An 11,575-nucleotide genomic window follows, 5' to 3' on the forward strand; every position below is an offset into this window, starting at 1 on the left:
TCTAAACGATACGGCAACACTAGGAGTCTAGCCGGGAGCTGGGTCACACGCCTTACAATCTCGGTCTCTACCGTGATAGGTATTCCATTAACATTTTGCTTAAGGGGTTGCGAAGTGGAAAGCAGTTCTTTTACGCATTTTCCTCTTTCCCTATAGCTAGACTTTTCAGGTTTTATTGCATGCTACTACTGCATTGACATAAAACAGAAACAAATGGTAGGAAAAATCACTAAGCTATCCACTTCCCAAAAGCACTTGACCTTGCTGTGGTTTGGTTATTGATACCATGTTTCCCCATAAAATAAGCCCCAGCAGGATGTCTAAGCATGTGGGCAATAGAAGCCCTACCCCGAAAATCAGCCCCAGAGATGGGTGTGGCTATGCAAATCAGCCCCAGAGATGGGCGTGGCCATGAAAATCAGCCCTGGTGATGGGCGTGGCTATGAATTCAGCCCTAGTGAGGGGCGTGGCTATGAAAATCAGCCCTGGTGGTGGGTGTGGCTACAAAAATCAGCCCTGGTGATGGGCGTGGCTATGAAAATCAGCCCTGGTGACGGGCGTGGCTTCGCAGCGCATCTGCACAACCCATGCGTGTCGTCGCTGAGCGGGAAAGAACACGAGCTGCCCTTCTCATCCGCCCCGTGAGAGCTCTAGTGCTCGACAGGAGAGATCGGGGCCGGTGGCTCTAAAGGAAACAGAGTCGCAAGACATTCAGGATGGGATTCAGGGTCTGGAGGGTGAGGATGATGTTCCAGAAGAAGACGCCTTCACTGTGTTTGAATCGATGCAGATGGTTGTACCGCACTTAAAAAAAAAATAAACACATCCCCTGAAAATGAGCCCTAGGGTGTCTTCTGGAGGAAAAATAAATAGAAGACCCTGTCTTATTTTCAGGGAAACAGGGTAGCATTTGCGCTTTAAACTTCTGTAAGGGAGGAAAATGCTGCCCTGTAAAAAAAATTAAAAAATCCCCAAAAACAGTGCCTTAATTCCTTGTGGTTTTCATGTAATCCCAAGTTAATGTTGTCCCTTCATCTCTTGGGTCGTTTGATGAGAGGCTGAGCGTTCCTCTGTCCGAACCAACCAGGGTCTTATGTTTCTTCTAGATTGTGATACCGTTCTTCAGTCTCCTAATCAAAGATATTTATTTCCTCAATGAGGGCTGTGCCAACCGCCTGCCAAATGGCCACGTCAATTTCGAGGTGAGTTTTATTAAAAAGTCGGATGCAGAAAATCTGAGCACGGGGAGAGAGGGGGGGGCAGGTTCTCTAGCACTGAGACCCAGGGCCAGGCAGCCCAAAGCTGGCTCTGCAGCTGGAGAACAAATTTTCTCTTTGCCTACGATTTTGTAAGACGTTAAGAATACCAGGTAGAGGCCGGGCGCGGCGGCTCAGTGAGCCTGTCATCCCAGCACTCTGGGAGGCCAAGGCGGGAGGATCGCTCGAGGTCAGGAGTTCGAGACCAGCCTGAGCAAGAGCGAGACCCCCTGTCTCTACTAGAAAAATAGAAAGAAATTAATTGGCCAACTAAAAATATATAGAAAAAATGAGCCGGGCGTGGTGGCGCATGCCTGTAGTCCCAGCTACTCGGGAGGAGGCTGAGGCAGGAGGATCGCTCCTGAACCCAGGAGTTTGAGGTTGCTGTGAGCGAGGCTGACCCCACGGCACTCACTCTAGCCTGGGCAACAGAGTGAGACTCTGTCTCAAAAAAAAAAAAAAATATATCAAGAATAGAGTAGTTGTAGAATAGAGTAGTTGTACTATTATTATTATGATGATGATTATCAATATTGTTATTATCTGAGGGACCTTGGACAAAATTTTTACCTATGTCTAGCAGATTTAGCTTCTATTAAATTAAGACAAGCATATAATTCAGAAGATGCAAAAAAAAAAAAAAAAAAAAAACCAGAAGGAGGAAGCGTTCTAAACGAAACGATCTCTTCCAAGCTGGTCATTTCCGACCACGACCCCTTTTTTAAATTCCTTTCTTCTCTTCTCCTTTTTTCCCCAGAAATTCTGGGAGTTGGCCAAGCAAGTGAGCGAATTCATGACGTGGAAGCAGGTGGAGTGTCCGTTCCAGAGGGACCGGAAGATCTTGCAGTATCTGGTCACGATTCCAGTCTTCAGCGAAGACGGTGAGGACATCTGTTGGGAGCTGGCCCTTCCGAATCCCGTGTTTAGGAAATCCGTATAGAAATACCTGGGCTCGGTTCCTCGTGTAACACGAGGTCTGCCCTCCGATCTCTTCCATCTCGAGAGTTTTCCTGCTTCACAGAAGACCTTACGATGTACCCCTAAAAGTATTTGCATTTAAGAGTCACCCATAGCAGTATGTCTCTGCATTTATTATTATTTATTTATTATTTATTTATTTTTTTTTTTTTTGAGACAGAGTCTCGCTCTGTCGCCCGGGCTAGAGTGAGTGCCGTGTGTCAGCCTCGCTCACAGCAACTTTAACCTCCTGGGCTCAGGCGATCCTCCTGCCTCAGCCTCCTCCAGAGTAGCTGGGACTACAGGCATGCGCCACCACGCCCGGCTCATTTTTTTTTTTCTATATATGTATTAGTTGGCCAATTAATTTCTTTCTATTTATAGTAGAGACGGGGTCTCCCTCTTGTTCAGGCTGGTTTCGAACTCCTGACCTCGAGCAATCCGCCCGCCTCGTCCTCCCAGAGTGCTAGGATAACAGGCGTGAGCCACCGTGCCCGGCCTGCATTTATTTTTATTTATTTATTTTTTATTTTTTTTTTGAGACAGAGTCTCGCTCTGTTGCCCGGGCTAGAGTGAGTGCCGTGGCGTCAACCTCGCTCATAGCAACCTCAAAAACTCCTGGCCTCAAGCGATCCTCCTGCCTCAGCCTCCTCCCAAGTAGCTGGGATTACAGGCATGCGCCACCACGCCCGGCTAATTTTATTCTATATATTTTTAGTTGGCCAATTAATTTCTTTCTATTTATAGTAGAGACGGGGGTCTCGCTCTTGCCCAGGCTGGTTTCGAACTCCTGAGCTAGAGCGATCCTCCCGCCTCGGCCTCCCAGAGTGCTGGGATGACAGGCGTGAGCCATCAGGCCCGGCCTGTCTCTGCATTTAAACATTCTCGATCATATCAGATCTTTCCAGATCTTTGAGCACAAATGGAGTTATTGAAAGATTTTTTTTTTTTCTTTTTTCCCCCATTTGACCTTCCATCCATGGAGAGAAAGGGTTTTTGTTAGCACGTTGACAGTCAAGATAATTTAGGAGGGGAAAAAAATAAAAAACCCAGAACAGTAGTACATTGCAACCCGCTGCTATTCAGAAAAAGTAGTAGAAAGTCTTGACATGTTAAAACCTTAGGGAATCCGAGATAGAAACGTGATTGAGTATGCACAGAAAAAAAAAAAACTCACCGGAAGAGAGTCAGAGTTCATAAAAGATTTGGGGATTTATTCTACGGATTTGTTATCCCCTAGTATAATAAGACTTAGTCGTTCCTAGCAACAATTTCTCATAGTAGAGTGGATACCATTTCCAATAATGACTGAAGAACATTTTGAATTAATATTGCCTGTTCCAGAAAGGGGGCTTGCTCGTTTTTAATCTCCATAAATGGGATTAAAATAACAAACATTTAAATTTTGGGATGAAGAGTCTTTCTGATTGAAATTACCTACTAAGTGTTTTTTTTTTTTTGGTTTCCTTCCTCCCAAAGGAAAAATAAATAAATAAATTACCTACTACTAAGTGTTTTTTTAAAAACCAAGGCTACCAGGAGAGAACCTCATCCCCCAAATCTTTCTTTGTAAGGACCATAGACCTGACCGTGTGACCACAGCATTTGGCTGGCATTTTGTGAGCTTTTTGGCCTCCTAAATTCTTAGTCAATGAAATGCCTTTACGGCCTAGAGGCTGAGCGGTTTTTGTTGGGATGGTCAGTCCAAGGGAAAGCGATGTTGTGTGTTTCTCATGAAGCTTCTTGGTCGTGATTTGCTATTTTAAAGGGTGTGTTTTGGGCCCGGGCGCGGTGGCTCACGCCTGTCATCCCAGCACTCTGGGAGGCCGAGGCGGGAGGATCGCTAGATGTCAGGAGTTCAAGACCAGCCTGAGCAAGAGCGAGACCCCCGTCTCTACTATAAATAGAAAGAAAGAAATTGGCCAACATAGAAAAGAAAAAAAAAAATTAGCCAGGCATGGTGGTGCCTGCCTGTAGTCAGTCCCAGCTACTCGGGAGGCTGAGGCAGGAGGATCGCTTGAGGCCAGGTGTTCGAGACCAGCCTGAGCAAGACCGAGACCCCCGTCTCTACTAAAAAAAATAGAAAGAAATTAATTGGACAACGAAAAACATATAGTTTAAAAAAAAAAATGAGCCGGGCGTGGTGGCGCATGCCTGTAGTCCCAGCTGCTCGGGAGGAGGCTGAGGCAGGAGGATCGCTTGAGCCCAGGAGTTGGAGGTTGCTGTGAGCGAGGCTGACGCCACGGCACTCACTCTAGCCCAGGCGACAGAGCGAGACTCTGTCTCTCAATCAGTCGATCAATCAATGGTGTGTTTTGCTGTCGGGTTTGCAATGGGTGGCGTCGATGATGCATTAAGAGGGCTTTGATGTTCATGCACTTTCCTTTGGTCGATTGCAGCTCTCTACCTGGCCTCTTATGAAAGTGAAGGACCTGAGAACCACATAGAGAAAGACAGGTGGAAGTCGTTAAGGTGGGTGTCAGAATGCTGGCTTGCTGGAAGAAAGCCACACGCTTCCCAGGGGAAGCCACGGCCTTCCTGTTCTAAGTCACTTGCACTTCCTTTTAACTGAATGTTTGTGGCTTAGAATTCTTGTGACCATTATTCAGTTTTCTTACCTTTTTTTTTTTTTATATGGATATATACAATTCTTTGCATATGGACAGATATACAGTTCTTTGCATATGGACAGATATACAGTTCTTTGCATATGGACAGATATACAGTTCTTTGCATATGGACAGATATACAGTTCTTTGCATATGGACAGATATACAGTTCTTTGTATATGGACAGATATACAGTTCTTTGTATATAGACAGATATACAGTTCTTTGCATATGGACAGATATACAGTTCTTTGCATATGGACAGATATACAGTTCTTTGTATATGGACAGATATACAGTTCTTTGTATATGGACAGATATACAGTTCTTTGTATATAGACAGATATATAGTTCTTTGCATATGGACAGATATACAGTTCTTTGCATATGGACAGATATACAGTTCTTTGTATATGGACAGATATACAGTTCTTTGCATATGGACAGATATACAATTCTTTGCATATGGACAGATATATAATTCTTTGCATATGGACAGATATACAGTTCTTTGCATATGGACAGATATACAGTTCTTTGCATATGGACAGATATACAGTTCTTTGCATATGGACAGATATACAGTTCTTTGCATATGGACAGATATACAGTTCTTTGCATATGGACAGATATACAGTTCTTTGTATATGGACAGATATACAGTTCTTTCTTTGTCAGAACTGAAATCACCCCATAGGATGATTTTTTCTTAAAAAAAAAGAAATTGACTGATTTTCCTTGTCTAAAGCTTAGATCAGAAGTTCGGACTTTATTTCTTTTCTTTTCCTTTCTTTTGTTTTGTTTTCTTTTTTTTTTTTTTTTTGGGCAGAGTCTCGCTCTGTTGCTCTGTTGCCCGGGCTAGAGTGCCAGGGCATCAGCCTCGCTCACAGCAACCTCCAACTCCTGGACTCAAGCGATCCTCCTGCCTCAGCCTCCACCCGAGTAGCTGGGACTACAGGCATGCACTACCATGCCTGGCTAATTTTTTGTTTCATTTTTAGTTGACTGGCTAATTTCTTTCTGTTTTTAGTAGAGACAGGGGGTGGGGGGGGGTGTCGCTCTTGCTCAAGCTGGTTTCGAACTCCTGACCTTGAGCAATCCTCCTGCCTGGGCCTCCCAGAGTGCTGGGATTACAGGCATGAGCTACCTCGTCCAGCCCAGACTTTATTTCTGAGTCGTTCTAATATTAGAAGTTTTATTTGACCTGAGATAATTTTAAAAAAAGAAGTAAACTGCCAGTTGGCTTAGCGGGGTTGAGTTTGTCCCTTCCCAAAGAGATTTCAACCCCCTCTTTAGTTTGAGAGAGAGTTGAGACTTTGGACATAATCTGGAGCTTTTTTCCAAATTTAAAATTTTTTCTATTAGTGTTTTTCAAACAAAACTACTAGAGGGTTAAATTTGTATTTTATTTTTTAAAATTTCTTTTCTAAAATAATTTATTTCATAATCTTTTTTTCTTTTTCTTTTTGCTATTTAGTCTCAAAGTTCCCAAGATTTTGAAAAAATCTTTTTGTATAAAATAATTTATTTCATACTCTTTTTTTTTTTTCCTACTAAATTTGTATTTTAAACATTGGAGATGCTTTAATAGGCAAAAAAAAGTGCCTGGAATATAGTATACTATAATCAAGATTGCTGTCATTTCTGCTAAGAAACTCTGGGACTGTGTACCTTTTTGTACTGGGTTTGACAAATGCGTGTTCTTATCTTCGTTTTGTGGTCCCTGAACCACTCGTGGGTGCCTTCTTTATACCTGGTACTAGGCCAGACTTCGTGCACCAAGATTCCTCCTGTTTACTTGGTTTTGTGCAGTTTTCTTTGTTTCAAAGGAAAAGTTGGACCGCCTTCTTTGCACCTCTCTCTGACAAGGGCTGGGGTAGGAAGGCATCCGTACTGGTGATACCATGTTTCCCCGAAAATAAGACAGGGTCTTATATTTATTTTTCCTCAAGAAGACACCCTAGGGCTTATTTTCAGGGGATGTGTTTTGTTTTTTTTTAAGTGCGGTGCAACCATCTGCATTGATTCAAACACAGTGAAGTCGTCTTCTTCTGGAACATCATCCTCACTCTCCAGACCCCGAATCCCATCCTGAATGTCTTGCGACTCTGTTTCCTTTAGAGCCACTGGCCCCGATCTCTCCTGTCGAGCACTAGCGCTCTCACGGGGCGGATGAGAAGGGCTGCTCGTGTTCTTTCCCGCTCCGCGACACACGCATGGGTTGTGCAGATGCGCTGCGCAGCCACGCCCATCACTAGGGCTGATTTTCATAGCCACGCCCATCACCAGGGCTGATTTTCATAGCCACGCCCATCTCTAGGGCTGATTTTCATAGCCACGCCCACCACTAGGGCTGATTTTCATAGCCACGCCCATCACTAGGGCTGATTTTCATAGCCACGCCCATCACTAGGGCTGATTTTCATAGCCGCGCCCACCACCAGGGCTGATTTTCATAGCCACGCCCACCACTAGGGCTGATTTTCATAGCCACGCCCATCACTAGGGCTGATTTTCATAGCCACGCCCACCACCAGGGCTGATTTTCATAGCCACGCCCATCACTAGGGCTGATTTTCGGGGTAGGGCTTCTATTGTGCACGTGCTTAGACATCCTGCTGGGGCTTATTTTATGGGGAGGTCTTATTTTCGGGGAAACACAGTAGAGCCATTCACTGCAGACACTTAGATTCGTCAATGGCAAACCCAACTCTGGGGCTGACCCCCTTCTTGTCACTACTGTTTAAACATTCCCAAGGTTGAGGGAATGTGTCCTAAGGATGCTTATAATGCAGTAAAGCAAAACTGTCTGTGATAAGACCATCTCCTCCCTAGAAGCTCTTTATCATTCATGATCTTTGGCTTTCTGTTTGCATTCGTTTGTGTACTCTAAACCCACTCAAGATGTAGATTCAGCTCCAAACAAAACTTTTGCCACCTGCAGTAATATTCGTTTTGCAGTGACTAGCAGCTTTCCCAAAGAACCAGTGAAGTCTTCCAACGCTTGATTATTATTATTATTTTTTTTTTTTACTTCCTGGCTTTAATCCTGCCAAAATCAAACTTAAAACCTAGGAAAGATACAACTAAGTATCAGGCCGAGGCATTTGAATCCTGGCTCTGATGGTCCACCACGTTCTGTCTTACGCTGTTTTGCTTTGTCTTCCAGATCCAGCCTGCTAGGCAGAGTTTAACATGCAGGGATCCGTTTGCTAATTGCCGCCGCTGCACCGTGTGCACATCGTCCGGGAGCTGGCATTTGCCTCCTCCTGGCTTGTGGGACCAGGAAAAAAAACCACGGAGACCCCGGCAGTCACCGGAGCAACCTCCCCCCCACCCATCCCAACCCCGGTCAGCTTTGCAAGCAGAAGATGGGAACTCACGTCCTATCGGCTGGGGACCGATGGGACTCAGATTTGAAATCCGGGAGACCACGGGAGAAAGAATCTTCCGAAGGATTCCCGGCTCTGCTCGTGATTCATCTCCTGGAATTTCCCCGTGACTCACGGCTCTGCACCTGGATGGGGTTTTCTTTTGTGTGTGTCTGCGCGTGTGTTTTTATCGTTGGGACATTTGCTGCTAATGGGACTTGCCCGGCTCTGAGCACTGGCTCTTTGGAAGCCCGTGCGTTTCTTTGTTTAAATTAAACGAAAAAGGAGGGAGAGGGGGGAGGAGGAGGGATCTGAAAGACACCCCACCCCTCCACCCCAATTTTGGATCCCCAAAAGCACAGCTCCATCGGCGTGGCCAGAGAGAGGGTGAGAAGACTGGTTGGTCAGACGCTGGCGGTGGACTCAGTTTCCCTTCCGTGTGTGTGGTATTTCCTAAACTCCTGTCCCCGCAAGACCTTGAGTTGGCTGCTGGCTAGCCAACTCCTTTTTACCCACGATAAGTTATTTAATATAATAATGAAGCTCAAACACTGTGGTAGGAAAATAGCCACTAGGAATTAAAAAAAAAAAAAAAAAAAAAAAAGCAGAGTCTGTTTGGGACTGCTGAACGTTCTAGAAGGACTTTTTTTTTTTTTGCCTTTCTAAGCTGTTTACAACTGACCACTGTGTGTCTGTTCCACAGATGTATTTTTGAGTAGTTTTTTTGTTTGTTTGTTTGTTTGTTATTTCGTTGTTTTCCATGAAGCCTCTTTTTTGTTTTTCTTTTTCCCTCTTGTAAATTTTAAACGATCTGGCTTTTCAGGGTCTTGGGGGAAAACCCCACGGCATAAAAATTACAGTTTAGTTTTTTGTTTCTTTTTTTTTTAACTAACTGTTAATTTTTTCATGACTTTTTCGGAGTCTGTTGGTGACTGCACATGTCCACGCAGGATCAATTGGGAATGTGGCCACCCGCAAAGATAGCAGCGAACGAAACAAAGGAAAAACACGTTGCTGTGAACGGTGGATCTAATTGTCAAATAGTCCGGCTCGTCAAACATCTCAACCAGCCCGTAGTAGTTGCTCGGCCAACAGCGATTATATTCACTTAACTCTAGGAGAAAACTGTAGAGTAGAAATCCATGCCAATGGACAAAAAAAAAAAAAAAGAAACAAAAGCAAAAACAAACACCACGTTCAAAACAGAGATGTATTCGAAAACTTAACAACTTGTTTCCAAAAACCAGAGCATGTCTGCCTCCATGCTGCTTTTCATCTCAGCAAACCTGCGGTTTCTCCCAAGTTGTCCCTTTGACAGATCATCAATATATTTTGTACCTTGAGGCCCGGAGTGGTGGCATCGTTCTTTCCTTTCACGGGTGGGGTTGGCGGGCGGGCGGGCAGGCGGGCGGGCTGTGGTCACGATAGATCAGCTCAAGTGACAACCCGAACACGCGTCTGTCCTGGAGGAATTTGCCTTAGGAGTCCGTGCACCGCCCTTTATTTTCTAAAAATGAATAATAGCGTGTATTTCCTAAATATTATAATTGCCAAGCACTCTCTAAGTGTTTAGCATAGACCCTGTCATCTTTTTTTTTTTTTTTTTTTTTTTTTTTTTTTTTTTTTTTTTATGAGACAGAGTCTCAGTCTCTTGCCCGGGCTAGAGTGAGTGCCGTGGCGTCAGCCTCGCTCACAGCAACCTCAGACTCCTGGGCTCCAGCGATCCTCCTGCCTCAGCCTCCTCCCGAGTAGCTGGGACTACAGGCATGCGCCACCACGCCCATTTTTTCTATATATTTTTAGTTGGCCCATTAATTCCTTTCTATTTTTTAGTAGAGACGGGGGTCTCTCTCTTGCTCAGGCTGCTTTCGAACCCCTGACCTCGAGCGATCCTCCCGCCTCGGCCTCCCAGAGTGCTACATAGAATTATAGGCGTGAGCCCCCGCGCCCGGCCTATCTTCCATTATATTCTAACCTTGATGTGATCTGAAAGTTATGAATTTGTACGAAAAGAAACCCCTACTTCATCAACAATGAGGAAAAAATGCTGCGATGTGATTTTCAGCCATGATCGATTACTTCCATTGTTTTCCAGCCTGCCCTCACAAATCCAAGAAAAAGATATGTTTTTATAACATCCATGTGTTAGCTTTTAGCAGAAAGGAAATTTAAGAGAGAGAAAAAAATTTCTTTTGACGCTGTAATTTATTTAGCCACCCCCAGTGATTCCCATTATAATTAAAGTCATGATTTCTGGATTTCCCGGTTTCAAGAGAGGAGACATATTTCCAACCTCTCTCGTCTTAAAAAATCACCCTAATACTCAAAGAAATGAGAATCAGAAATAGAAATTGAACTTTGATCCGTCTAGGAGACAGTTTCTTTTATATATATATTTTTTGAGACAGAGTCTCACTCTGTTGCCCAGGCTAGAGTGAGTGCCGTGGCGTCAGCCTCGCTCACAGCAACCTCAGACTCCTGGGCTCAAGCGATCCTCCTGCCCCAGCCTCCCGAGTAGCTGGGACTACAGGCATGCGCCACCATGCCCGGCTAATTTTTCTTTCTATATATTTTTAGTTGGCCAATTAATTTCTTTCCACTTTTTTAGTAGAGACGGGGTCTCGCTCTTGCTCAGGCTGGTCTCGAACTCCTGACCTGGAGCGATCCTCCCGCCTCGGCCTCCCAGAGTGCTAGGATGACAGGCGTGAGCCACTGCGCCCGGCCAATGGTCGCCTTTGTAGGCAAGAGATTTTAAACCACAGGAGTCGGCCGAGTAATGACACAAAGAGGCCAACGCCGCTGAACGATGACCATTACTCACATTTCCGGAGAGAGAGGACCACAGGGGAAGCACCAGTCGTTGGTCAGCAGCCTAAGTGAAGGCCGTGGCCTTGGTTGGCTTTCCTGCAGGAAACACAGGGCGGGGCTGGTCTGAATGATTCCAGGGGGCTCTGGGCTGGGGGTGGACTCTTCTTGCCTGGTCCCTGGGCCTCGGATGATTTGGGGCAATTTCTGTATTTCCCTGGGGTGTGAGCGTTCCATACCAAGGGGAAGGTTGCAGGTACGTTCTCAGCATTTGCCGGGGAGATTCCTGGCCCAGCCCCTTGCTGCCTCTCAGAATTAGCCCTGGGAGTACCAATCTCTCCTCTGGTGGCAAGATTTTCTTTTTTTTTTTTTTGAGACAGAGTCTCCCTCTGTTGCCCGGGCTAGAGTGAGTGCCATGGCATCAGCCTCGCTCATAGCAACCTCAGATTCCTGGACTCAAGCAACGATCCTCCTGCCTCAGCCTCCTCCCAAGCAGCTGGGACTACAGGCATGCACCACCACCCCTGGCTAATTTTTTCTATATATATTAGTTGGCCAATTAATTTCTTTCTATTTA

At 45.2% G+C, this 11,575-nt stretch overlaps 1 protein-coding gene across 4 annotated transcripts in view; it reads left to right on the plus strand.

The window, feature by feature from the left end:
• The window catches only part of RASGEF1B (RasGEF domain family member 1B), a 301,773-nt gene extending 292,229 nt beyond the window's left edge, over window positions 1-9,544 (plus strand). For all 4 annotated transcript variants that reach the window (XM_075998735.1, XM_075998734.1, XM_075998736.1 and 1 more), the window contains 4 exons: window positions 1,107-1,202; window positions 2,014-2,137; window positions 4,613-4,685; window positions 7,992-9,544. In XM_075998735.1, coding sequence (XP_075854850.1) covers window positions 1,107-1,202; window positions 2,014-2,137; window positions 4,613-4,685; window positions 7,992-8,016 — 318 coding nt within the window. In that variant the 3' untranslated portion in view covers window positions 8,017-9,544. The remainder of the gene's footprint in view (window positions 1-1,106; window positions 1,203-2,013; window positions 2,138-4,612; window positions 4,686-7,991) is intronic.
• The last annotated feature ends 2,031 nt before the right edge of the window (window positions 9,545-11,575 follow it).

This window comes from Microcebus murinus, chromosome 29, assembly GCF_040939455.1.
Source record: "Microcebus murinus isolate Inina chromosome 29, M.murinus_Inina_mat1.0, whole genome shotgun sequence".
Lineage (NCBI taxonomy): Eukaryota > Metazoa > Chordata > Mammalia > Primates > Cheirogaleidae > Microcebus > Microcebus murinus.